Genomic DNA, 27,304 nt, shown 5'->3' on the forward strand with positions numbered 1-27,304 from the left:
GTTACACTAATTCCACAATGTAATGTCTCCCCTTCAGAGTCTCACAGTAGAGGGGCAATTCCCAGCAGGAAACGTGAGTCCAAAGTGCTGTAGAGCTAAAACTGCCAGGAAGTATGTACAGTGATGCTGTCATTTTGAGACTAGACTTTGCATATCACAATAGATGTACTAAGACATGGGAAAGTGGGAGCTAGGGGCACAGAGAGATGGCTCAGTGGGTAAAGAGCTCACCGCACAAGCACGGGAACCTAAGTTCAGATCTTCAGCATGCAGGTAGATATCTTCAGCATGCAGGTAGCAGTCTCCCTGCATTTGATCCCAGTGGTCAGGAGGTAGGAGAGGGATCCTGAAGGCCAAGCTGGTTAACTAGACTAGCAGAGTCAGTGAGATACATGTTCAAGTAAGAGACCCTGCCTCAGTAGGTCAGGTGAAAAACGATAGTATGAAATGCCTGACAGCTTCCCCATACACTCACAAGCATATAAGTTGCACCCATGCACACACATGTAAACATACATAGATTATCATGTACACAGCCCATAAATACACAAGAAGGTGGGGCTGGAGCCATGGTTCAGGGGTTAAGACCATGAATCGCTCTTGCAGAGGAGCCTAGTTCAATTTCCAGCACGCATGTTTGGTGGCTCCCAACAGCCTAAACTTCCGTCCTCAGAGGATCCAATGCCTTCTTCTGGTCTCTGTAGGCACTTGCACATGTGTGAACATACCCCCACACGGAAACAGAAGAATAGACATACCTGAAACTTAAATTTAAAACATAGGGAACTAAAGAATTGGCGGCATAGACCTGTGATCTAGCAGTTGGCTAGATCTGTCCCGAGGCCCATTCCAAGCATCACAAAGAGAAAGGAATGGGCAACCGGGATTGAAGCAGATTAAGTGGGATGCTCCTATGGGATGCCAGGTGAGGGTGCTCACCCTGCATGTGTGAATCCAGGGCCAGAACCCTGGGGCCATGCAAAGTCTGCAGAGATCTTGGGAGGCTCCCTGCATGATGAGGCTTGATGGATGAGCAAGGTCCAGAAAAGGAAAGAGACTTGAGCCAGTCGGGGCAAAGCAGCAGGACCCTTAAAGGGCTCGTGGAGGATTCAGAGTGAAGTGAAGAAAGGATCAAGCTGTCTGAAAATAAACAGCTCAGGGCACTCCAGTAGCACCGGGGCCAAAGAGGAAGCCATGCCCAGTAAGCACAGGGAATGACTGGGGCCGGCTTACTTGGTTTGGGGTTGGAGAGACAGTGACTTATCTTCGAAAGAGTAAAGCCATTCAGAGGCAGTAGAGGCAGGAGCTTGGTTGCAGCCATAGCAGGAGTTCAACTAAGATTATTCTACCCTAGCATTCTCTGTGCACAAAGCTAGGTTAGGCGTGCTACATGCCTGAACTGCTAAATCGTGTTTGAAAACTTTTAAGATGGCTTCTTCACTTCCCACCGCATAGAGCACTCCTGGGGCCTCTCCTTTGTGACACACAGGTCTGACGAGGCCCATGCAGTTCAGCAGACCTTGTGCCCAGGCATCCCAGCATGAGCAGCTCATGGCTCTTTGCTATATAATAAAGATGAGTGTGTGATTGTGTTAGCGTGGGTGGAATGAGAGGCAACGCCTTGAAACCATGGAGCTCGGATAAGGGTCATAGGTCCTGGAATATGTAAGAAGAAATGGCAGTCCAGTGGCAGGATTGAGATAAAGTAGAAGTTGTACCACAAAGTAGTCTCAAAGTTAGGAAGACCTCAGCGTGTGTGTGTGTGTGTGTGTGTGTGTGTGTGTGTGAGAGAGAGAGAGAGAGAGAGAGAGAGAGAGAGAGAGAGAGATCATTGACTTGTTGCACTTTGGTACCAAGTGGTTGGGTATTTTCTAACAGATGCACTGCAGGGAGATATCTGTGTGATGACCAAGAGCATCATGAGCAAGGATGCGATGCAAAAGCAAACCTCGACTTACCTTCTCACCTCGTTCCCTCTAGTCATTCTTTCCAGCCATTCACTTCTCTGCTGGGGAGGACAAATACAGATGTGTGTCTATTGAAATTTGTGCTAGAGTTGGGCTGGAGAGATACCTCAACCTTGTCACATGTTTGCCATCCCAGTCCTGGGGAAGCAGACACCGGAGGAGTTTTGAGGCTCATTGAGCAGGCAGCCTAACCTAACTGGCAAGTTCCAGGAAAATGAGAAGGTTTTTCTCAAACATCAAGGAGAAAACAGGGGAAAGACACCCAACACACACACACACCCAACACACACACACACACATACACACACAAACATACACACACACAAACACATGCAAACATACACAAACACACACACACACATATAAACACACACATATACACACACACAGAGAAACACACGTGCACGTGCATGCATACACATACACAAATATATACATGCAAATAATAAAATCTTTAAAGGGAAAAATCTCTCACCAGTATTGCTACCTTGAGGCAGCAATATATGCTCTGGGTTAATCAATGAAGGATATCAAAAACTGAGCTATCTTTTTTGTAAGAATGATAACAATCTACCATCCAGATCAAAGATTGCTCTAAGATGTTCAGTAGGAGGAAGACAGAGAAAATTATATCTCTGATACTTTTTTAATCCTTAGGACTCACCGAGTGAAGACTTTTCTTTGGATATATCAGTAGAGAAAAGGTGTTTTCGTGTCTTGGGTGTCTTTAGTTGCTGAACAAACCTTACATATCTCTAGCAAAGCCAGGTTAATTCACTACCTCCCCATGCAATGCTGCCATTTGAGACAGGTGTCTTAATTAAATAAACTAATAATTTTGCAAGTAGAAGTAGAAAAGCATAATTATCCAATTTGCTAATTGTTCTGCTGTGTGAATTTGCATACCTTTCGCCTGCCACACAAACAGTTTGTCTCGGTGTATCCTACCACTGAAATAGTCTGAAGTACACCAAGAAACTGCACACGGGCCTCTTGGTTGCATGTTGCTAAAAAATACCAGGTTCAAGCAAATTGAATCATTTTTGTTTCTGTGGGCGGTCCAGGCCCTGTAGTGAAACATTATGCAGGTATGGGGTGCTCGGTGTCATGAGCATCAAACACTACTTGAGTGCTGCCATGACAATGAGTAGGTGTCATCCTTTTGTTCATGAGTTACTCTCTTCTACACTCAGCAGGTAAGTGAGAAACACATGAAAGCCATGCATTGTGGCAGTCTCGCTCTCCCTCTCCCTCTCCGTCTCTGTGACTTTTTCTCTTTCTCTGTGTCTCTCCCTCTCTCTCTCTCACACACACACACACCAGCAAACATACAAACCTTTCGTGTCCCCCTTTTCTCCTAGGCATATTGACAGGACTGCGTCCTTTCCACAGCTATGCAATAACCCTGACTGCTTGTTCTCTTGCGGGCTGCACCGAGAGCTCACATGGATTGAGCATCTCCACTCCACAAGAAGGTAAAGTAATTTCAAAGGTCTTGACTTCCACATTTCAGTCATGAATAATAAAATAGGAGAAGAGCTAAATGCTGCGAGGCCATTTGCTGGAAAACCCCGACCTAATTTGATGACAAAGTGCATTGCCAGGCCATAATTGCTCCCATTTTTTTGGGGGGGTGCGAAAATGAATCAAACTCCATAGCCTTTAATGACATGCATCTTTAATAGCTGTAATGCAGATTAATGGGCTTTTTAATTGCTGTTACATTGTTCATGCAAGAGCCTTGTCATTAATATGAAGCATCTGAAAGATTAATGAAAGCTTCCTCATTTTACTATGGCTCAGAAGTAAATCTAGAGACAGTCTGACTAAAAAGAATTGATTGTATGGCACAGTATGAAATTGGGAATCAAATGGTTGATTTCCATGGTCTTTCTTACTTGCTAAACACCAGCGTGGACAACAATGACTTCAGGAGGACAGAACCTCCAGGCGCCCGTTGAGGCACAATTAGTCACTGCTTTCTCGTCTCACTTGAGTTTCACTTCTGCTGTTCTTGGGATGTGCAAACTGTTGGTCTAAATTAATGTTTCAGAAAACATACGTTAGGTTGGCAGTGAGGAAGAGAAAAGGTTTCAGGACTCCAGAAGTAAAAGCTTTGCGCGAGCATCCAAACACATTTCTTCAAGAAATGCCAGCTCTCAGAAAGAAACAGAGCTGTGGCTTCCACTTTCTGTCTCCTATGCATTGCCCAGTACAGAATTCATAAGATTTGAAAGCTTGGTCTTTGTGGCATGTTAGCCTGCAATCTCAGTCTCTTCCCCTGCCCCCTCTCGCCCCTTCTCTCTCTCTCTCTCTCTCTCTCTCTCTCTCTGTCTCTCTCTCTCTGTCTCTCTCTCTCTCTCTCTCTCTCTCTCTCTCTCTCTCTCTCTCCTCTGTCTCTACCTCTCTCTGTCTCTCTGTCTGTCTCTCTGTCTCTGTCTGTTTCTGTCTGTCTCTGCCTCTCTCTCTGTCTCTCTTTATCTCTGTCTCTCTGTCTCTTGTCTCTCCCTCTGTCTCTCTTTGTCTCTGTCTCTCTGTCTCTTGTCTCTCCCTCTGTCTCTCTTTGTCTCTGTCTCTCTGTGTCTGTCTCTGTCTCTGTCTCTCTCTGTCTCTGTCTCTCTGTCTCTCTCTGTCCTCTCTGTCTCTCTGTCTTTGTCTCTGTCTCTGTCTCTGTCTCTCTGTCTCTCTCTCTGTCTCTGTCTCTCTCTCTCTGTCTCTGTCTCTCTCTCTGTCTCTCTCTCTGTGTCTCTCTGTCTCTGTCTCTCTCTCTCTGTCTCTCCTCTGCTTCCCTAAAACCTCTTTGCCTGTTGCATCTCTTTGCAAACACTGTTTGCACGGGAGATATGCTAAAGAGTGACAGAGAAAGAGGCCGGCAGAAGCCAATATGAGGGCATGAGGAGATACAGGATTTTCTAAAACTCGTCTTGAGACCCTGTACTCTGTTCATGACTGCTGTAGACCAGCATCCACACCCTCCCCTGTCAATCATCACCCCCTTTTCAACAGTACCCCAATCTGATCTGCTGACACGTCACTGTTTCTCTCAGTGAGACTCTGTGTCTTCTGCGTACACCTCATCATTTCTAGTCCTTTCTGCAAGCCTTCATCTGGGAACTTCCTCTCTACACACTTGACTTTGCCTGACACCCCTCACACCTATTTCACAACTATTTTACCAAGGGACTGTCTGTTCATTCCTTGCTATTATGTGTGAAATTCCCAAATTTCTTTTCTAAGAAACCATGTCTAATATACAGAATGGTATTTCTGTTTCTGGATAGTTTGTTTGTTTTGTTTTTAACTTTCTGTGATCTCATTTCATTGGCTAGTGTATAAACAAATCTTTTTCAACAATTACACTATAGTTTCAATATACAATTGATTTAACTGTCCATTTCCTGGCCATTCCTGTAATTGGAGCATTTTTTTAAACCCCTTGGTTAGGAACTGCTCACCAGTGTTGCCCAGTTTGAATCCCATGCTTTGCCCAGTGGGGCACATTGTTTGAACAGCTTTAGCTGGCTCAGCTTTACCCACAAGGACATGAGGGGTTAACAGTACTTTTGATGAAGTAACACAAATGTCAGTCAAGTGAACTAGAGTAGGGACTCCCCATCCATCACAGATGCAAATTCTCCCAAATTTAAGACAGTTATTTAGCACCGTTCCTAAAGCAATTACTGACAAGCTGCCCGTGAGTCAAGAAAACTTCCGTACCCGGGACTACAGCTTTAGCCCATGATTTATTGGTTTGGGTCTGAAAAGTTTTACTTAGAAAAGCAAACTAACGTTAGGCTCTACTTTATTTTCCGGCAGCACCCCAAGAGGTTCAGACACCCGTTGCCTTGTCCCTTCCAAATTCCTTGTCACTGTCCTGGCGTCCTCCTAGGCAAGCAAATGGGATTATTACACAGTACTCCTTATACGTGGATGAGAGACTGGTCTACACAGGCAAGGAACGGAACTACACAGTCACAGGTGGGCCTCTTCCATCACCGTCAGATAACAGATTCATATATGTGTTTTCTCAAAGAGCACTGTGTGTATTTATCTGAATCAGGTGAGTGATTTTAAGAGACCCCAGGACCATCCCAGCCCAGACCTTTATGTATTCTACACACCATGTGTTTGAATCTGAGTGTCAGGATGGCTCCATGCACATGGACTCTGTGAACTGACTGAATTGGTGACATCTTTAAGCCACTCCATGGTCACATGGCTAGCTAGTTGAAATCTGCCTGCATGACAAGTAATTTGAAGATGCAGAAGGGTGGCTCAGATGGCACAAATTCTAAACTGTTTGGAACAAAAGCAATATAATATAGGCCCAGATCATATGACTCCTAAGCAAAGTGAAATTGTTAAATGCTTTCTAAATTTTGGAGGCTAACAAGGACCATGTCACCTCCTGTCTGCTTGTGAAATTGATGTGCTTCCTATATGCCCAGACTAGTTATGTGTTTACATTGCTGCACGTGCTGTGTCAGAATTCCAGGGAGATGGGATTATCAGTCAGATGATGGTTGCTTTGAAAACTGGGGCCGAGAGGTACTAAGTTGTTTTCTGTTTTTTGTTTTTCTTTTTGTTTTTTGTTTTTGTGAAAGGTTATAACAAGTTACAGTCAAAGTTAGGATTAATTATTCAAGGGTTCACCCACTCACATGAAGCCAGGTACTAAGAGAGCAAAGGGAGCCAGTGCACCCCTCCTCCTTCCCTGGCATTCCCAGCTGTCTGGGCACGTTTGGATACCAGCACAATGCATTGCTGAGCAGCTGCCTTCCTCTTTATATTGGTGTCTTCTCTTTATTCCTGAGAAGATAAAGTGGATAAGCACTGTGACTTTTACATTCCACAAGGAAGATGTTGTCCCCACTTTACACGTAAGGAAGTAGGTGTATGGAAGGATCAAGGTCGCACAGCCTGTGAGTGGGAGACATGGGTACTGACTGAAGTAGGCTAGGAGAAGAGTGCGGGCTCTTGCCACATCTTCTCTGAGTTGTCAGTTCTGAGTCTATGGCAGAGCATAGTGGTTAATCTTCACTGTCAGCTTGCCTGGATTCGGTCACCTAGGCAACTAGGTGTATCTGTGAAGGCCTTGTGGAGAGACTTCACTGAGAAAGGAGAACCAAGCCCAAATGTAGCTAGGAGGTGTTCTCCATAGGCCAACACACTGGACTTGATAAAAGCCAAAGAGGAAAAAGCCAGATGAGCACCTTCCTCTGTGTTTCCTGATGTCTGCAAGCTGCCTAACACCTGGGCTTCCATGCCTGGCCCACAGCGATGACCTGTCCACCCTGCCTCTGTTCCATCCATGCAGTGATAGTCTGTTCACCTCCTGCTTCCATGCTGGGCCCACGGATGGACTGTCCAACCTGCTTCCACTTCATCCCTGCAATGATAACCTGTCCACTTCCATTTCTTCCCTACAGAGATGACCTGTCCACTTCTCTCCATGAGCCAAGATAAAAACCCTTGCTTCCTGGCTTAGTTAAGGTTTCTATTTCTGTGAAGAGACACCATGACCATGGCAACTCTTACAAAGAAAAACGTTAGCTGGGGCTGGCTCACAGTTCAGAGGTTTAGTCCATTATCATCATGGCAGGAAGTGTGGTGGGAAGTGTGGCGGGAAGTGTGACAGGAAGTGTGGCGGCGATGGCGCTGGAGAAGGAACTGAGAGTTCTACATCTGAATTCAGAGGAAAAGAAAGTGACACACTGACCAGACTTGAGCATCTGAGACCTCACAGCCCACCCTTGGTGACACACTTCTTCCAACAAGGTCACACCCACTCCAACTAGGCTACACTTCCTGGTAGTGCCACTCCGTATAGGCATATGGGGACCATTTTTATTCACACTACCATACTACCTTACAATGATTCTACCAGGGATTTTGGCAGAGCAATGAGAAAAGAAAGTAACACAGTGAGAATAATTACACTCCTTAATGTTTTGAAGGAAGTAGACTGCATAAAACATGTAACGCATTGTCTCTCCTTGATAGAGCAATGTTTTAGTTTTACTAGCCAGGTCTATGCTATCTTCCCTCACGATGCTCAGTCAGGGGAGTTGGGACTCAAGGCCAGTCTTTCACAAGGCAAGTTTGAGGCCACCCTGGGCTATATACAAAAAAATTAAAAGGCATAATTATTATTTCCTTTAAGATACAGAATTCATATTACACTTAAGTAATAGGATAATCATAAAATTGACTTGATGATGGGGCTGGAGAGATGGCTCATCATTTAAAAGCACTTACTGCTCTTGCAGAGGACCTGGTTCCGTTCTCAGCACCCACATGTTCCTCATAACCATCTATAAGTCAAATTCCAGGGGTGTCCTTTGCTACTTCCCCAGGCACCAGGCACATACATACATACATACATACATACATACATACATACATATATACATACATATATACATACATACATACATACATATATACATACATACATACATACATACATATATACATATATACATACATACATAGATACATACATATATACATACATACATACATATATACATACATACATATATACATACATATATACATACATACATATATGCATACATACATAGATACATACATACATATATACATACATATATACATACATGCATGCATGCATACATATATACATACATAGATACATACATAGATACATACATATATACATATATACATACATAATACATACATACACATACTATATACATACAGATATACATTACATACATCATATAATACATACATATAGATACAACATATACATACATAAAGATACAGACATAGAAACATACATACGAGAACATACATAGATAATACATAGACATACACATACATACAGACATGCATACTACATATATACATACATACATAGATACATACATACATACAATAGACATACATATAGACATACAATACATAATACATACATAGACTACATACAGAATATACATACATATAGACATACAGCATGCTACATGCATACAGGCATACATGCATACATACAAGAGACATACATACCATACATACTATATACATACAACATAGATCAGACATGATACAGACATACATACAGACATATATACATACACATACATACATACATACATATCTACATACAAATCATACATACATATACATACATACATATACATACATACATATATACATGCATACATACATACATATATACATACATGCATGCATGCATACATATATACATACATAGATACATACATAGATACATACATATATACATATATACATACATATATACATACATACATACATACATATATACATACATATATACATACATACATACATACATACATATATACATACATACATATATACATACATATATACATACATACATGCATACATACATACATATATACATACATACATACATACATACATATATACATACATACATACATACATATATACATACATATATACATACATACATACATACATATATACATACATACATACATACTCATATATACATACAGGCAAACACTCACACGCATAAAATAATCATAAATCTTTAAAAAAGATCAAACTGATGATATTCTTTCAATTAGCATATATAGACCACAGGAAATGTTTAATAAATGATAGTAAAATGCAGCAGAGAATTTTATACACTTAGTAATGGGTGGAGTACTTTTTCAGGAGCAAAAAAATATTGTTGTTCATTAAAGGAAACCTAACTTCCTGTCCCAAAGTGTCATCCCCTGTAAGACCCCTTCTTGTGATTTCTGAGAAACCAAATGCCTTTATAGGCCCTCGGTGATTTTTTTGTTTTGTTTTGTTTTTAATTTTTTATAAGTTTTTTTCTCATTATTTTGGATGATTACAAGGGGATATGAGCATGTCCAAAACATGCTGCAGACTCGGTAATAACTCAGCAGCGTTAGAGGAACGAGTGAGTAGTGACCCGACTCCTGGGAAGAAATTCATTTGATAAGTGCTTGCCTAGTGAGCGATGGTTCTGCTTCAATCGTCAGCACCACCTCAGCCAGGGGGCCTGGTGTATGCCTGGGATTCCTTCCCCAGGGCATAGAAGAGGGAGGGTAAGAAGTTCAAGGTCATCTGAAGCTGAGTTTGGGACTAGCCTAGATTACAAGTGATCTTGTTCCAGATAAAAAATGAGGAGGAGGAAGTACCAAGGTGGAACTAACAGAGGGTAGAGGGCTAGAAAATAGGGACAGTAAAGGAAGGAAGGGTTGCTGCCGGGTCTGAAGCATCTAAGATCTAAGATGCACAACACAAGCTCAATTGGTCCACACAAGAGTGGCCCAGCTGATGGCACATGCGACACCATAGGCTGAGAATATTTTGCTGACATGCAACGTTACCATCAGGTGACATTTTGCAAAGCCAGAAGAAAAGCCCTGTGAAGAAGGAAGGACTGAAAAGCCCAAATCAGTTCCTAGTGCCACCTGCAAAATCATGCTGCCTCTGTAAATCCTGGGATGAAGTAGCCAGCACAGAAGTATGGTTGGCTGAACCTGCAGTAGAAGGTGTCAGAAATGCTACCACAGTGGCCCTGTATAACAGGAGCCCTGTGGGGCCCCCATGCCCTCATTTCATGTGTTCACAGCTACCTTCCCAGGAACTAGTTCCTCAGTGGTTGCAGTCCATGTGAGATGTCAGTATTGCTCACTATGGGGAGGAGCCATGTCTGAGATGTCAGTATTGCTCACTATGGGGAGGAGCCATGTCTGAGATGTCAGTATTACTCACTATGGGGAGGAGCCATGTCTGAGATGTCAGTATTGCTCACTATGGGGAGGAGTCATGTCTGAGATGTCAGTATTGCTCACTATGGGGAGGAGCCGTGTCTGAGATGTCAGTATTGCTCACTATGAGGAAGAGTCATGCCTTGAAGCTGAATAACAGGTTGGAAGATGGATCTGATTCTTCTAATATTTTTTAACATTTATTTTTTCATTCGTTCTTTGACAGCTTCATATAGCTCTTGAACATGTTCGCTCCTCTTCCACTTCTCTCTCCTGGCTCATCCCTTCTTTCCTACCAACCCAAATTTGTGAGTCACCCTCTGTCTGCTTTATAAACCTCCAAAAGCAATCTTTGCTGCCCAACTAGTCTTGAATGTGGGTGCTGCCTCTGAGATGTGGTCGACATACCAGAGGCCACAATCTTGAAGAAAAACATCTCTTTTTTCCCCAGAATGCTCAGCTCTCTTTCCACGCTACGATTTGTCTGGCTTGAGCTTGTGCATGCTTTTGGAATCTCTATAAGTTCATATATACAGCACTCCTACTGTGTCCAGAAATACTGTTTCCTTGTAGCCATCAGCCACCTGTCTTCCAGAAATGATCCCCGGGCCTTGGGAGGAGAGGTAGGTTATATATGCTCCTGTTAGGGCTGAGTGTTATGTGCTTTCTTTCTTTCTGTCCCTTGGCCAACTGTAGGCCCAGTGATTCACACCATCTGCTATAGAGAGAAACTTCTCAGGTGCAATAAGAGAGAAGTGCTGATCTAGAGGAATAATGATAGGTCACTAGAAGTTGGTTTACTGTAGCATCTCAATGGTGAAAGGGTTCGCTATGGCCTGTGACCTGTCTAGCCACAGATTCTTCACCTGAAAATGCTCTCAGGGATGGATTTTTATCTTATAGAGTGGTACAATTTGGCTGCATCCAAAAAACATATACACCTCATTGTCAACAGTAGACACTACTGTAGGATAAAAGAATAAAGTCCAAGAAAATGGAACCAAGAAGCAAACAGGAGCCACTATACCAATATCTGACAAAATTGACTCCAACCAAAGAAAAAAGGAAAAGAAGAAATAAAAATCAGAAGAGATGAGGAGGAGCACTTCATATGCCTCTAATCTTAGAGTTAGCAAAACTGACGCAAAGCTGGACCAAGAAAGTCAGTAATTGAATCAACCAAATTAAATGTGGATCTGCATGGTTCCAAAGTCCACGATTTTCCTGTCTCTACCTCACTGTTTGTGTTGAACGTAGTTTGTTTCTACTTCTAGATCTAACATGGAGATAAGAGCTTGATAAGTGACCCCAGGGCCCCTGATGCATAGTAAATACCACAGCCTGGAAGGGCTCCTCACAGAATACAGGGCTAAATCCAAGGTCAGGGTGTGAGCAGATTGACTTCTCCTCAGATGTTTCTGCTTGTCATGAAGACGACAGCCTTCTCAATGTGTCCTCACAGGGCCTTTCCCTGCTTGGTGTCTCCTCCTCTTCCTGTATGGCCAGCAATAACTTAGGTGGGTCTGCAAGTCTATGACATCACTTAATAAAAATCCCTGTATCCAAATACAGTCATGTTGGAGGTTATGCTTTGTTCTGGACTTATATAATTTTGGATCCTTGCACATCATCACATGCTTATTTTTTTTTTTCTATAAACACTACAGAGTATGTTTTGAAAACTGTTTTGGATGTAGTTATTTCGTTTTCTATGCATAAGTATTTTTCCTGCATTTATGTATGTATACCAGGTACATGCCTGGTGCATGAAACAGAAAGAAGAGGGTATTGGATCCTCTGGACCTGGGACTACAGACGGTTGCAAGCCATCATAGAGTTGATGAACCCACATCCTTTTGAAAGAGCAACAAGTGCTCTTAACCACCGAGCCAACTCTCTTGCACTCTGTTTCAGAATATCTTGATAACATACTTTATTTAAGGGTTTTATATAAACACATTTAACCATATTACCATTTGTCTTTTTAAAAGCTGTTGTGATCGATATTATAGGTAGATGTTGATGCCCTATTTTTTAAGGGAAACAGATGAATCAAAGGTCATTAACCTTTTTCTTTTTTTGACAATTTCATGCTTCTATAAATTATACTGTGCCCATCCCCACCCCAACTGCCTGAGCTGACCCCCCTCTCTCCTGGTCTTCCTACTTTCATGACTTTCCTTTGGTTTTTTTACTTTTACCAAGTAGTTGATCTACATTGCCACCTGATTTCCAGAGAATTCATTAATACTGAATAACCATTTACAAATCTTTGATATTTTTACTAAAGAAAAATATTTAATACTTATTTTCATGTGTAACTTCCCACCAACTGCAGTTCTGCAATTATTACACATTTTTACTTCGAGCATCTAATCACTCTCAGGAGCAAAAACATTAATAAGAAAGGAAGTTTTTTTGAATTTCATTAAGAACAGTGGTTTATAATGTTTTCTTGGGCATGGTCAATGGCACTTTATATTCCTTTGCTTTTTCCTGCATTGAAAACTTCCTCCATAACATGCTATCATTGCCCTGACTATTGAAAGGCCAGCAGCTCTCCCTCCCTCCTCCACTTGTCCCTGTGGCTTCCTTTAAGGTCTCTGGTGGAGCAGGCGCACTCCCATCATGCACAGGGACTGGGCCTCACTGGTAAGGGAGGTTGAGGTTGAAGCAGGACATTCCAGCCACTTAGCCTCTGGCTACTCTGAATTTTTTAATTCTTCCTCTTAAATATGAAGCATTAAAAGTCAGAAGCATTGCTGCTCCTTGGGTCAGTACAAACTATATTTAAAAATGCGCACAGTTCAAATTTTTGCCTTGCATAGGCCATAAGCTTGTAGTACACTGGGTCAGCTCTGACACTGAAAAATGAATCCAGTTAGGGAACCTCCCGAAGGCTGTTGATGTGTGCTATAATAAATAGCACACACTTTAAGTCAAACTTTTTCATTCCATATTCAAAGGTAATGGATTTTTCGTAACCATAGTAACCTTGGTGTTTTTCTGGATAAATACACGAGGTATATACATTCTAGTTTTATTTTTGAATATAAACTACCACATTATGTATTACTAATAATATGAAAAATAGGATGTAGGTTAGTGTAATGACAGCTTAAACTAGTATGCATTTTTCTTCTGCAAAAAATAAATATTTATCAAAAGTAAGGGTTCAATTAATTTTCCCCCCAGTTTTGTGGTATTCTGGTGGTGCCATTTATCTTGCCTGCAAGATATCCATTAATCTCTTATTTCTGTCCCATGACAGATTTTTTTAAGAATTTTGAGTTAAAAGCAATTGTGCTTTTAAAACTTCTGATTAAAAGCATTATCAAAAGATTGAAGAACCTATATTGGTAACACTAGCAGGGCTGCAGTGAGCCCCTTGGATGTGCGTGTAGGCCTTCTGTGACTAGGGAGGACACAGAAGCCCTCTGTGAGAGGATGCACCATCCGTGGGCTGCTTGGAGGTTAAGGCTAGACAGCATGCTGATGGATGATGACACTCTAAGCGGTAGCCAACCAGATCCTTCTCATTGTAGAGGGGCACCCTACCAGAAACAGGCAATCTTTGAGAAGCTTGAAGCACTGTTTCAGGGAGGCCCATAGGGCTTTGAAGGACAGGGGCAGCATGGTGTTGGAAGACAGGAGAATTACAACAAACTGGCCAGAAAGTTGCTGAGCAGCATGCTACCTTGGAAGCCATGAGAATGAAGCCTCAATATGTTCTGTTGTCATCTAAGTTGGTTTTAGTTGATACACCCTAAAGTGTTTTTGCTGACCATTTCTAGACTTCTAAGGGGAAACGGCAAAGAGGCGGGTTTTGGTTTTCTGTTTGTTTGTTTGTTTGTTTGTTTTAATAATTAAAGATACCTGATGTCAGTTATGACACACGTGCTTGCTTGGGCCCACGTCTTAATTATTTCTGCTGTAATAAAACATCATAAGAGCCCATGATGGTTGGGGCAGCATAGCAGTAGATAGTAGGCATGGCGGCTGGAGCAGAAAGCTGAGAGCTCACGTCCAGAATAGCAAATATCAAGAGAGCAGCTGGAAAGGCCACCCCTAGTGACATACTTCTCCAGCAAGGCCACGTCTCCTAACCCACTCTAAACAGTGACACCAACTGGGGATCAAGTGTTTAAATACACGAGCCTCTAAGGGATATTCTTAAAATTACCACCAGCCCATCAGCTAATGGGTCTGTGGCAGCTGGGTGGTTGAATATGAAGGTAGCATCTTCCCAAGGCCTAGGATTCTCTCAGTAAGGTAGATGCAGTAAGCCACGGATCAAAGTAGTGTAAAAGTCCAAGTGTCTGTGCATGCGTGCATGCGTGCATGAGAGAGACAGAGCAGGGAGGGGGAGACCGTGAAATGTTGGCGAGCTGGAGGAAGTCTCAGAGGGTAGAGGAGGAAGGAAAGCAATGTTGACTGAAACTCTGATAAAGTCAGGTAGTTAAGTATTTATATCTTTACCCTACTAAAGTACTGCACCTTTCCTTTGGTCATTTTTGTCAAGGTCAAACAGTACCTTGTATAAAAAACAAACTAGGAATGTTTGCCTTGAATGCGCCAAACACTTCAGTCTTACAATAAGAAATTTATTGAACACACAGCTGTATTCTTTGTGACACAATAAAAAATAAAAGAGAATTAGTGGTTAGGTACCTCTAGCCAAGTGTTAGAAAGAACCTCATCAACACTCTACAAACTCGAACAACATTAGCTACATTTGTGCTGTTGGTTTACATGGATTCATCACAGCAAAGTAAAATGTTTTTCTTTAGGCAGGCATTGAACATATTATGTGGCTGAGGATGACCTAACACTACCACGCCTGCTTCTACCTCCCCTGTGCTGGCATGAGTTATGGTGCCATGTGTGCTTTATACAGCTCTGGGGATCAACGCAGGGCCTCATGCAAGCATGCTAGTGCCTGAGTTGAACAGCTGCCCTGATTTTACGGTTCTGAATACAGCACTGCAGTGGTAGTCCTTGAAATATTACAGTGAGGAATCCTACTAAAAGGCTAGGGCCCTAACCCCTAAGCCTGAGTGTTAATAAGACCCAGCAAGTGTAGATGGTCACATAAGGCCATGATGGCTTCCAGAAGTCACAGGGTACCCTCTCTTATGCCATAGCTATATATATAAAGTTGAAAGAAGACTTGAGAATACATGGAAGGAAAAACAAGGCTGTGAAAATATCTGGAACCTTTACAGGTCAACTTCTAACACAACTGACTCTGCAAGCAGAGGCTCCACAGTTGTTTCTCAGGATGTAGCTAGATACCTTGGCACTTTGGATTAATGCTTCCTTTGCAAGAGTAACATTTATTGAGTGGCACAGGTTCAAAAGAATGAAGTAGCATTGTAGAATGCTTAACTGTCTCTCATGTGCAGCTGTAAACACCGGAACTAAAGGGTCAGTCTTCCAGGAGAGTGCTTCATTGTACAAGGCACTGATGTGTGGGGAAATAAAATGCATATATTTAGATTTTAAGATCCGCTCTCTTGGTAAATAAAGTTTTTCATGATACGTATCCCTTGGATTAGTGTTTTTGATATAAGTGAGTATATACCGTTTGTCTCTTTTTGCTTCTGGGTGAACTCACTCATTATGATAATTTCTAGATCAATCCATTTGTCCACAAATTTCGGGAATTCCTTGTTTTTAATAGCTGAGTAGTATTCCATAGTGTAAATGTACCACAGTTTCTTAGTCCATTCTTCTACTGAGGGACACTTAGGCTGTTTCCATGTTCTGTCTATTATGTATAAAGCAGCTATGAACATGGTTGAGCATATGTCCCTGTTGTGTGGTAGGGCATATTCCAAGGAGTGGGATAGCTGGGTCTTGAGGAAGCCCTATTCCCATTTTTCTGAGAAAGCGCCAGATAGCTTTCCAAAGTGGTTGTACTAGTTTGCATTCCCACCAGCAATGAAGGAGTGTTCCTCTCTCTCCACATCCTCGCCAACATGTGGTGTCATTTAAGTTTACTTACCAAGAAAGTGGGTCAGAGGAGAGGACATCCTATTGAGACTTTAGGCAAGAGTAGCATGGAAGAATGGGGAAATAGTAGGACCCACAGGGTCCTGGAAACCTACAAGAAGAACTTTATGACAGGCAGATCTGGGTCCTGGGGTCCTCCTCAAACTAAGGCACCAGCCAAGGAGAATATAGGCAGCAAGCTTCGAACCCCTACCAAGACCTAGCCGACGAACAGGATATTCTCCACCGTTGAGTGGAGAGTGAGATCTGACTCTCACACGAACTCTGGTGCCCCTTTTCTGACCACGTCCCCTGGGTGGGGAGACCTGGTGGCACTCAGAAGCAGGATAGCAAGTTACCAAGAAGAGACTCAATATTCTAAGAGCATATATAGGGGGAGGAGGTCTCCCTTAATTACAGACATAGGGGAGGGGAGAAGGGGAGAAGTGGGAGGGAGGGAAAAATGGGAGGAAACAGGAGAAGGGCTAACAATCTAGATGTAATATGAATAAATTAATAAAATTAATTTTTTAAAAAATCTGCTCTCTTATTCACACATGATGTGTTAACTTAAGTTTTATGTTCCTAAGGGGTATGAAAGGATTCTTGTGCAGGGAGGGACTTTAGAGATGTTGTGAAAGTGACATCAAGTTACAGGAGCAGTGGAGTTCCATGCAGAACCGGTGATGCAAGGTGACCTGTTGAGACCTTGACAAATAGAGCCTGATTATTTTAATTTGTTATTTTAACTCTTACTGTATCTTCCGGGAGAGTGTCTTAAGTCTTAAGTATACAGCTTGATGAATATTCTTGGTTGATTGTAACATGTGCAACTATTTTTCAAGTCAATCAACATCGTAGAACCCTGAGCTTTGTATAGTCAGGTCTTGTCTGCTAAGAGCATAGATTGGTTGTGGGATAAATATGAGTGGAGCTAAGTGTAGTTTGATTTTTTTTCCCCTACTGGCTAATTTTTAATGTCATGTGGAGAGTAAATCAGTCACATGGTCTTTTTTATTGTGGTCCCTATAGACCAGAACCATCTCTGACTCAGGGAGCTGCGAAAAGAGTATCAGTTCTTGAAATCTACCGACGGATTTTGTAAAATGAGTTACACGCATTTGCCCCTCCCAGATCGGATCTAATTGCAATCATTTCAGCTAGGCACTGAGAAGCTAGCGCAGCAAGTCACCAGCCTGTGCTCAGTGCAGAAGAGCTGAGCGTTCAATCATGGGGTATGTCACCATAGGCTCCCCGTGCTGGAGCCAAAGTCTAAGCTAGAGACATGCTAAACACTTGAATGTACAGAATGTAATATGTGTGTCTTTTAGTGAAACACAGATGTACATATGTGTATATAGATGAATGCATGTGACATGTTCATTTACATATATGGATATATACTCCTAAGCATGAAATGTCTGCCTAGTAATAGGATTCTAGCACTTGCTTTTTCTTACCCTTCCTTTGTTTTTTTTCTTCTTTCCTTCCTTCCTTCCTTTCTTTTTTTTTGTGCATGGTGGTGCACTTGTTAGTGTTTGTGCCTATAGAGGTCCCTATCACCTCAATTGCTGCCTGCCTTTATTTTTTTAAGTCTCTCTCTCTCTCTCTCTCTCTCTCTCTCTCTGTCTGTCTCTCTCTTCCCCCACCCCCCCCCCCCCCCGCTCTCTGATTTTTTTTAAGTATCTTCCTCCCTCCCTTCCCCCCTCCCTCCCCCCTCTGAGTTTTTGCTTCTTGTCAGGCTAGGCTAGCTGGCCAGTGAGCTTTGTTACCCTGCCATCTCTGTTTCTCCCCTCAGTGCTCTGTGGTCACAGGCACATACCACCTCCCTCCTTTACGTGGGTTCTGGAGATCCAAACTCATGTCCTCAGGCATGTGTGCCAGTCATTTTACTAATAATCCAGTCTCTCCAACCTGTTTCTTCTTCTCCTTGAGTGAGTCGTCACTTCATATTTTAAATTCTCTGCTGTTTGGAGGCTAGAAATTATATTTTGTTGTTTGGCATTTTCCATTTTAATGTACTCGGTAAAGTTGGTATAAAAGACATTTTAGAAATCTGATGGCACATAGAGATTAGTATTTACCTTCTGGTTCTCCCTAATCTTTCCTCTGATACTGAGTCATAGTGATAGCTTCCGTCATTTTCTTTTGACAGTCAGGCTATACGCTGAACGTCTAGCACTGTCTATTTCTGTCGAAATGTTAAACACACATCACTTACTCTCATTCCCACATTTTTCTTTGATTCACAAACTCTTCCAGGTCACTTTATACACATTTGCCACCTCAGTGCATTCTGCTGCATAAAGCAATCTTTGTGCCAAACACGAATTTAGGGGCATTGTGTATAATCACTATGTCATTACTCATTTCCATAATCGGTAGTATCAACCATCTCAAAAAGTTTTATAGGATTGAGTTAAAATGAATTAAATTGAAAAATTCACTGGGAATCAGTAAATTAATATTTTGAAGTAAATAAATACTGATGCATAATTCAGAAGTAATTAATATGCTAAACTTGGTAAATGGCTTTAATGAGGTAGGCTGTTCATGTAGCTTCCTAGAAATTTTCATTTAATCACCCAATAAGTAGCAAAAATTATTTTAACCACTTGTGTTAGTTGGCTAGGCTGCTGTGCAAGAGTGTGACAAACCATGTGCTTTCTGCAAGGTAATGTCACGGTCCTGCAGAGTGATGTCCAAGACCAAGGTGACTGCAGCAGCACCTGTTGCCTGAGTGTCTGCAGGGATCCTGCTGGAACCTGGCTTCTGGCTCTGGTGATTTGTTGGCAGTTGTTGGAGCTTATTGGCTTGTAGGGATGTCACTGCAACTGCTGCTTCGGTCTTAACGAACTGTCTTCCTGTTAGTTTTTCTATCTCTAAATTGCTGCTTCCAGAAGAATACCTCTCCTGGTGTATTCAGATCTACCCTAATGACCTCACACTAACTAATTACAACAGAAGGCCCTCATTTCAGGCCACCTTATGGGGCTGAAAGGCCTCAGACTTCAACATGTGCATGGAGGGGTCCCCAGCTCACCATCAGCTCTATTCTCACTAGAGTGTCTGGCTGTGTATTTGATACTATAATTAACCATATATAAACTTCCCTCAAATATTTACTTATTTGACTCAGATAAGACATCTCTTTGAAAACTCAGTTGCAAGTGCCCACACTGTGACAGCTAAAGTTGACAGTGGGGGCACTGGGGGACAGATCACTTCCATATGAAGTGGTTCGTTAATTCAGCAGTTGTCGGATGTCTTTCATAATCATTAAGGACTTGGGGGCAGATGAAAGAGTCAAAAGGCCTTGTACTCACATCAGTTCTGTCTCTATAGGAGGAGCTTGAGAGACATTGCAATTCAGAAATCACAGATAGAGTCTTAAAGTCCTCTGCTTTATGTCTACCATGCCTCTTTCTTTCCAGAATATTCTCTCCCTCACTGACTCTGTAAGACCCATGCTCCTTGCATATAGGATGTTCTTTCTCACACATAATTGACCCTTCCTAACATTCTAACTGTGCTCATCTACAACATACATGTTTCTCCTTGACTCCAAGGTCTCCAGCATCCAAAGACTTTGAGTTCTCTATAAATGATAAACAGGGAATCTCAACTTTAGATCCTTCCTGCCTTGGTCCACAGGGAGCATGGTGCACTTTTGACTTACTTCTCTCAGTCTGGAATCCAGGACCTTTTTTCTTCACCTTGAAGTGTCTCATGTCTCACAGATTCATTTTCCCATCCAACAGGACTTGCCTACTTTACACTCCTTCACTAACTTACTTACATTAAAATATTTGGTTTTCTCATTTTATTAATTTGTAATTATTTTTTGAGAATGTCACACATGGATACTGTATTTGCATCATTTCTACATCTTACTCTGAGTCCTCTGACCCTTGCCATGTCCCCTGATTCCTTCTTAACTTCATGGCCTCTTCTTTGATGTTTGTGCATGTGCACATGCGTGTATAAGCAGAACCTGATTTCATTTACTTTTGCTGTTATATGTTGTGTATTTGTGTGCTAGTGTGTATATGGGGTAAGATAACTGGTGAGCTCAACATAGGGAAGACTGAGTCTTCCTCCCATCCATCACAGCTCCTCATCTAGTGATGGGGCATTGTGGGGTTCCCTTCCCATCCCTGTTGGCATGCCAACCAGTGTCATTAGGCAGGTCTTGTTTGGGTGACCATATTGTTGAGATCTCATGGTCGCATCTTCACTGTCATTTGTAGAAGACACTATCTCATAGTAGGCACTTTAATCCTCTGGTTCTTCCAGTCTTTCTGCCCCTTTTCCATGAAGTATCCTAGGACTTAAGCACAAGGTTCTTGTTTTTCTTGAACCTAAATCTCTCCATCTTTTCTATCCTTCCTTTCCTCCCCTCCTCTGCTCACTTCAGATATGAAATTCACAGTTATTCCTGAGTGTCACCTCTCTGGTGCCCTCATGATTAGAATAAACTCAAATGAATGCTCTCAAATGCACAATGGTGTATTTCTTCCTCAAGCCCGAGATCACAATCCTAAACTGTGCTGAAGCAGCTTTGATAAGCCTGCCACCAGATAGCATTCTGCTGTTTGGTGTCCCCCAAACACTTTGCTTGGTCTTAATCTCTCTCTATTTCTATAACTTGTTTCTTCTTTTCATTTAGATCTCTGTTTCTACCATTACAGGACATTGTACATTCCTATAAACATAGCAATCTATAGTGGATTTATGGCCCAACCCTAATCTCATATGACCTCCACTTAACTTGATTATGTTTTGTAACTTGATTAAGTTGACTGACTTAACCCCTCGATTTTGATATAACTTGATTAGGCTGAGGTCATACTAAACCTCAAAGACTCTATTTCCATATACGAATACATTCACACATGTACAGAGGTTTAGGAATTGAAAATGTCCTTTAAGAAAGCAAAGACTTAGCCCAGAACACCTAAATCAGAGCCATCATTTTAACAGCCTTACCTGGGCATTTTACATTCCTGTTCTTCCTGATTCTAATCAACATGGAGACTGTATAACCCTGAATCCTCCTTGGATCCTGGGATACTCTTCTCCTGGTATCTGTGACATTTTGCCTTCCTAATTTTCTTTTTGATGATCAAGACCTGGTGTGGTCTTTTCTTTCTCTTCTTCAGCAAACACTGGTTTTTCTAAGAGTCTTTGAACACTCCATGAGAGCTCTGTACAATCCCCACTCGTGCTGATCTCAGGCTCAGATATTTTTCTTCCAACTATAACATACTTGATTATTTTAGCCCTGAGTTTCCTCTCAGCAACATTCTTTATTCTTTTGTCCAAAAAAAAGTTGGAATTTAATATTAAATCATTTCTCCTTCATCCCTCACATTCTATCTTAAAATTCAATACAACTATGATGTCCCATTTCACGTATTTTTAAAAATACACTTTCTTGGCCTCGTGTCACTCTCCCACTCCATTGTGTTTCTACAATGCTACACCACATTTTTTTCTGTTTGTTTGTTCTTGAAAACACAAGGAGTTCCCCATTCCTAGGTTCTGACTTTCCTGTTTCCTCTGACTGGAAATCTTGTTCCTTCATTCCTTCCAGGACTGAACCACTTTTTTCAGATTACAAAACCTTCTACGTATTAGTTAGGGTAGCCCTGAATAATGTACACATCTGTGTACGTGTACATGTACCCACACTCATGTCTGTGATTGTAGGAACACACGAGATCTGTGGGTTTTGTTCACTTAACAACTCTAAGTGCACACAGAACTTGATGATTAGACTGTTTCCTCCTTGATAGCCATCCAAAGCACATAGATGAAACAGTGTCCACCATATTTAACAAAGGACCACTAAGGTGTCCATAAAACTACCACCCTTGGTACAGCAGATATAGAAAGAAAAGATCATTACTGAAGAGATTTATGGACCAGGCCTAAGAGTGATGATTCCTGCCTACCACATTCTAGCAGTTAGAACTCAGTCTTGTTGCCATACTAACTGCAGAGGAGAGTCAATAATTAGCTTTAAGTATTGCCTGTATATGAACTTACATGTCAGTGACGAGAAATTTGGATACATTTAGCTGGGTCCTAAGTCAGGTCTCAAAAAATCAAGGAGTTGAAGAGTTTGTGCCCTTTTCCTCTAGAACATGAAAAGCCTCCTTTTCTAGACTCATTTAGGTTTCTGAATTCACATTCCTGTAGGGGCAGGACTGAGGCCTTGCATTCAGGCGTGGATAGTCTCAACTCTAGAGACCACTCCCAGGTCATTGCAGAGTCCTCTGCAGCTTTGTGGTGGAGAACTTTCATTGCATTTAACCCCTCTTATGGTCAAAATCTTCTGCCGACGGCTAAGAAATTAGTAATACGGAAATTGTCCAGGTCTGCTCTGCATGGCTTCAGTTGTGCATGATCTACTTTCATTGTTATAACTGCTCTGCTTTTCTATTAATTAATCTCCTACTGATCCTGGTGTGTGTGCATGTGTGTGTGTGTGTGTGTGTGTGTGTGTGTGTGTGTGTGTGTGTGTAAAACATAGCTCATATATGGCACGGTGCTTTCTTTGTTTTCAAAAGCCCATAAGGAGCAGCACTCTTGCATTGTATTCCTATGAGTGCAAGGAGACTAATCTAGTCTAAAGGAATAATAATTAGACCACAATCATCAAGATAATCTCATTCTTTGTACATCAGACACAAGTGTGCAGAAACTAGCAAATCCATCATTTCTATCTACACTGCACGGGAAGGAATTGCATGAAGGTGAGTGTTGACTAGACTTCCCCTCAGAATCCCTCCCACCACAGGGCTTAGCTGCAGCATGCCCAGCTTGGCAGTTGTATGCCACCCTGATGAGCTTTGATTTCCTGGTAGAAGGTAAGGGTGGAAACTACATCTAGGATTTAGGTTTGAAATTAAATGTGATAACACCTTTAGTTGCGACGGCATGGGTGTGGTGCTTGCCATTCACTTGAGAAAATAGAGAATGGTTCACAACCGTGTGGTTATGGTTAGAAAATGGTAAAATTACTATTAGGGTAAAGATTCTTAATGCAAAAGCCCCTTCAGGCATGTATCCAAACTGCCTGTTCAGTTTGATCCAGAAACCATCTGTTGAGTATCTTTATGCGTGAAGGAGGTTAGAAGTTCAGTGAGACTGACACGGTGTCCTTGTTGTATAAAGCCGTCCCGTGGGACACTTAGAAACAGACACGAACCCAAGTAGAATGCCATTCAGTCTGAGGGTGACTTCTGGAATGTAAGAACAAGGGAAGATGCTACATCCTGAGGAGGTGGCCGCCCAAGGCCAGGGCAGAAAATACAGCACACGCACACTATAATGCTCATTTCATGAAAATGTGGCCCTTTGTATTATGCTGGCCCCTGGGCAGCAATGGCAAAAGACAAGCAAGTCCAATACACAAAGCTGCTGGGATAAATTGAGATGCTTTAAACTTTGTTGTGAACGAACAGAGAAAGATATTTAGGAAACAAAAGAGCTGAGGAGACGTGTCAGTGATTAAGGGTACATACTGCTCTCCCAGAAGACCCAGATGCATTTCCAGAACCCATGTCAGGCAGCTCACAAATGCTTGTAACTGCAGCCTGACAGGATCTGACACCCTCTTCTGGGCTCTGCAGGTAGCTGCATAAACCCATACACAGACACATATATACACAGTTAACATAAAATAAAGCTTTAACATAGCAGTAGCATGAAAGGACCAATGATGTAGGAAATAAAAACATCAAAACATACAATTATTCTCTACTAGTGGAGGCTGAACCACATCACCATCCTCTCCATGCAGTGGGCATGACAGACGGCTTTGAACTTCAAATGCAAGAAGGTAATTGAACCTAACAATGCAGATGGCCGCGGGATGAGAAAAGGAGAGAAAGGCATTACAGTTATTTGTTAACAGCTCTGTCGTATTATATGTATGTGCATCCACCAGTGTAAAAATCAAATCCTCTTAGTTTAAAATCCTTTTAAATAGTGTTTAAATATATTCTGATGACACAATCTGCTGAAGTATTTACCCTTGGTGGGAATCTCCATTAACCTTGTTGTAGATTCTGTATGTTTTGGGGGCTTTGCTTACGGAGTAAAGCCTAGTGACATCATTATAAACCCACATCTGTATAAGCTTAGAGCCTTTGTCATTCTATCCGATTTGGGGAATTCAGCAAACCAGAGGAGAATGCCACGATTAACAGAGCCCAGGCTTTAGATTATTAGGGTGCCCTTTCTTTAATGGTATAGGCAGAGGGAGATAAAAGCCCTAAAGCTGTAAGCGATACAGAGACATGCCCAGCACCCAGATAGCAGGGCTCTTATGGGAAACAAGCTGCACGTAGAATTTCAAGGATTAGAGCCAGAGGTTAAATTCTGATGGTTTTGTTTTGTTGTTTTGTTTTGCTTGTCACTGTTTTCATTGTTTCTGGAGAGCCTGTGTGAATCTTTTGGTTACTTAATGGGTAAAATTCCCTCAACATTTTTTTGCATATTTACTTCAAAATAATATCTCTGTGCCACACAAGCAAAAAGGTAATGTCCAACAAAACCCCGGTTCCTTCTTTTAGTCAGGACCCTGAGACAGTCTCAAAGAAAGTTTGTCTACTTTTGTCAGCTACATGGGAGATCAGCCCTCTTTTATGCTTTTGTTTGTGGGGAATTTGTAGGAGAGAGAAACATGTTTTTGTGTTGATCCCAAGTGTGGGATGGGGAACAGACTAGCGAGAGAGCAGGATGTTCATCCCCTTAGAAGTCAAACCACTTTGTGAGGGAGCTTGGATGTTGCCAGCTGAAAACATTCTAATAGACACTTTGAGAGGATATATATATATCTCCAAAACAAAAGGCTTGAGAGAGAGGACTTGGGATTGTTTTAGCTGTTCATCCCTGCACTTTGTGAGATGCTCCTAGAGAGAACTGCTCCAGGGAAGGCTTCAAGCCTTTGGGCTCCGGCTGAGGCTCTGGGACTCAGCTGCTGTTCCAGGTTCCAACAGCAACCTTCGTTGAATTGCAGGTTTGCTGAGATCCTACTGACTACGCCAGGAGAATTGTTCCTCGGAACTGATAACCTTAAGGCTTCATTATTGTGTTCTTTAATCTCCTTTTCCTATTGTTTGGGTTAGTCAGGTTGTAAGTGAGGTACGCTCTGTTATTGAGTTCATAATAAAGTATAATTGTTAAGAAAATTGAGCCAACAGGAGTTAGATGCTTCAGAGGCAACATTGCTTGGTAATACCTCCTTTTACAAAGCCTGTTTGCTTGTTAGTCTTCTGTCTTGAACCTCTCAGTCAGATGTAATGGGTAAAGATCCAACACTCTCACAGCTTTCTGTAGTAGTGTTCACTCCTTCCTGTGACTTTCTCCGTGGATTGGGGAATTCAGTGATCAGAAACTCTGGTGTGGTGTTTTAATGACTGGGAACCAGCCGAAACTCAGCCAGATTGAAAAAATACTGAAAAATACTAGGGTCTGTTTGGGATCATGTGCCCAACTTTAATAACAAAAGGAAAGGCCCTGCTTACTTAATAATAATAAAAAAAAAAAAAAAGTAAAGAAAAAAAGAAAGAAACCTTGGGGGAAATCGCACTGGTGGAGAGCCAACACCAAATGTCAGCCACTAAAGCTTGAAAATTCAGCTCACTTATTAAACTTGCAAGCATTTAAAATTCTACCACTAGTAAAGTTGGCCTTTGCCAACCCAACAAAGAATCTTCCAGGTGTCTGGTTGATAGACACATGACACCCGAAGTCATCCCACTTGGTTGCCCTGTGTTCTTTCTCTTGAGAACAGCCCTGAGATATTACCTGATATTATGAATTTGGTGTTTTATTTTATCAATTCATTTCCTTCCATTTTTGAAATTCTCAAATCTTTTCAGTCTGTAGTTTTCTCCTCATAAAAGATTAAACGTGGGTTGTGCTGAAGGAAGGCCATTAATTTCTATAGATAAAGGAAAATCTTCAAATTATATCACAAAGCACTTTACAGAAAATTATAGACTCTCTTAACAGTTGTATATCAAGGTGCATATGTTCAGACTGCCTGTGAGGTACGTGGAAGGGCATAATTAATGGTGGACAGCTCAGTGGACAGGAAATGAGTAAGTGGAAAAGACACAGGTACCTTAATTCGCATGCAAGTGCTTTCGTAGCCTTTAAATGATGTGTGCTGCATGTTTGTTGCTGTTTCAGCCATTTAACATTAAGTGCAATTTAAACATAAGACAGTTACCCCTCACACAAGCCCTCAGTGGATACAGGAGACTGGACAATGCTATATGCACTGCTTTTCCTATAGGTAAATACTGATAATTAAGTTTAACTTACAAATTAAGCATATCAGGAAAAATCTAATAATTGGATAATTATAATGTTAGGCTATGATAAAAGTGATTTAAAATGTATATATTGATATTTCTGGGATCTTTCATTTCATGTTTTAGGCTATGGGTTACTGTGAGTAACCCAAACTGGGAGAAATTAACTATGGATATACAGAGAATTACCAGTACAAAGATGCCATAAAAGAAAACTTAAAATATGCAAAAAAAAAATCTT

The 27,304-nt window shown here is 41.7% G+C and overlaps 1 protein-coding gene across 1 annotated transcript in view; it reads left to right on the plus strand.

Moving 5' to 3' along the window:
• The window catches only part of Ush2a (usherin), a 696,795-nt gene that overhangs the window by 308,739 nt on the left and 360,752 nt on the right, over positions 1-27,304 (plus strand). The window contains exons 30-31 of the mRNA XM_051148119.1: positions 3,329-3,442; positions 5,784-5,945. Coding sequence (XP_051004076.1) covers positions 3,329-3,442; positions 5,784-5,945 — 276 coding nt within the window. The remainder of the gene's footprint in view (positions 1-3,328; positions 3,443-5,783; positions 5,946-27,304) is intronic.

This window comes from Acomys russatus, chromosome 6, assembly GCF_903995435.1.
Source record: "Acomys russatus chromosome 6, mAcoRus1.1, whole genome shotgun sequence".
Taxonomy (NCBI): Eukaryota; Metazoa; Chordata; class Mammalia; order Rodentia; family Muridae; genus Acomys; species Acomys russatus.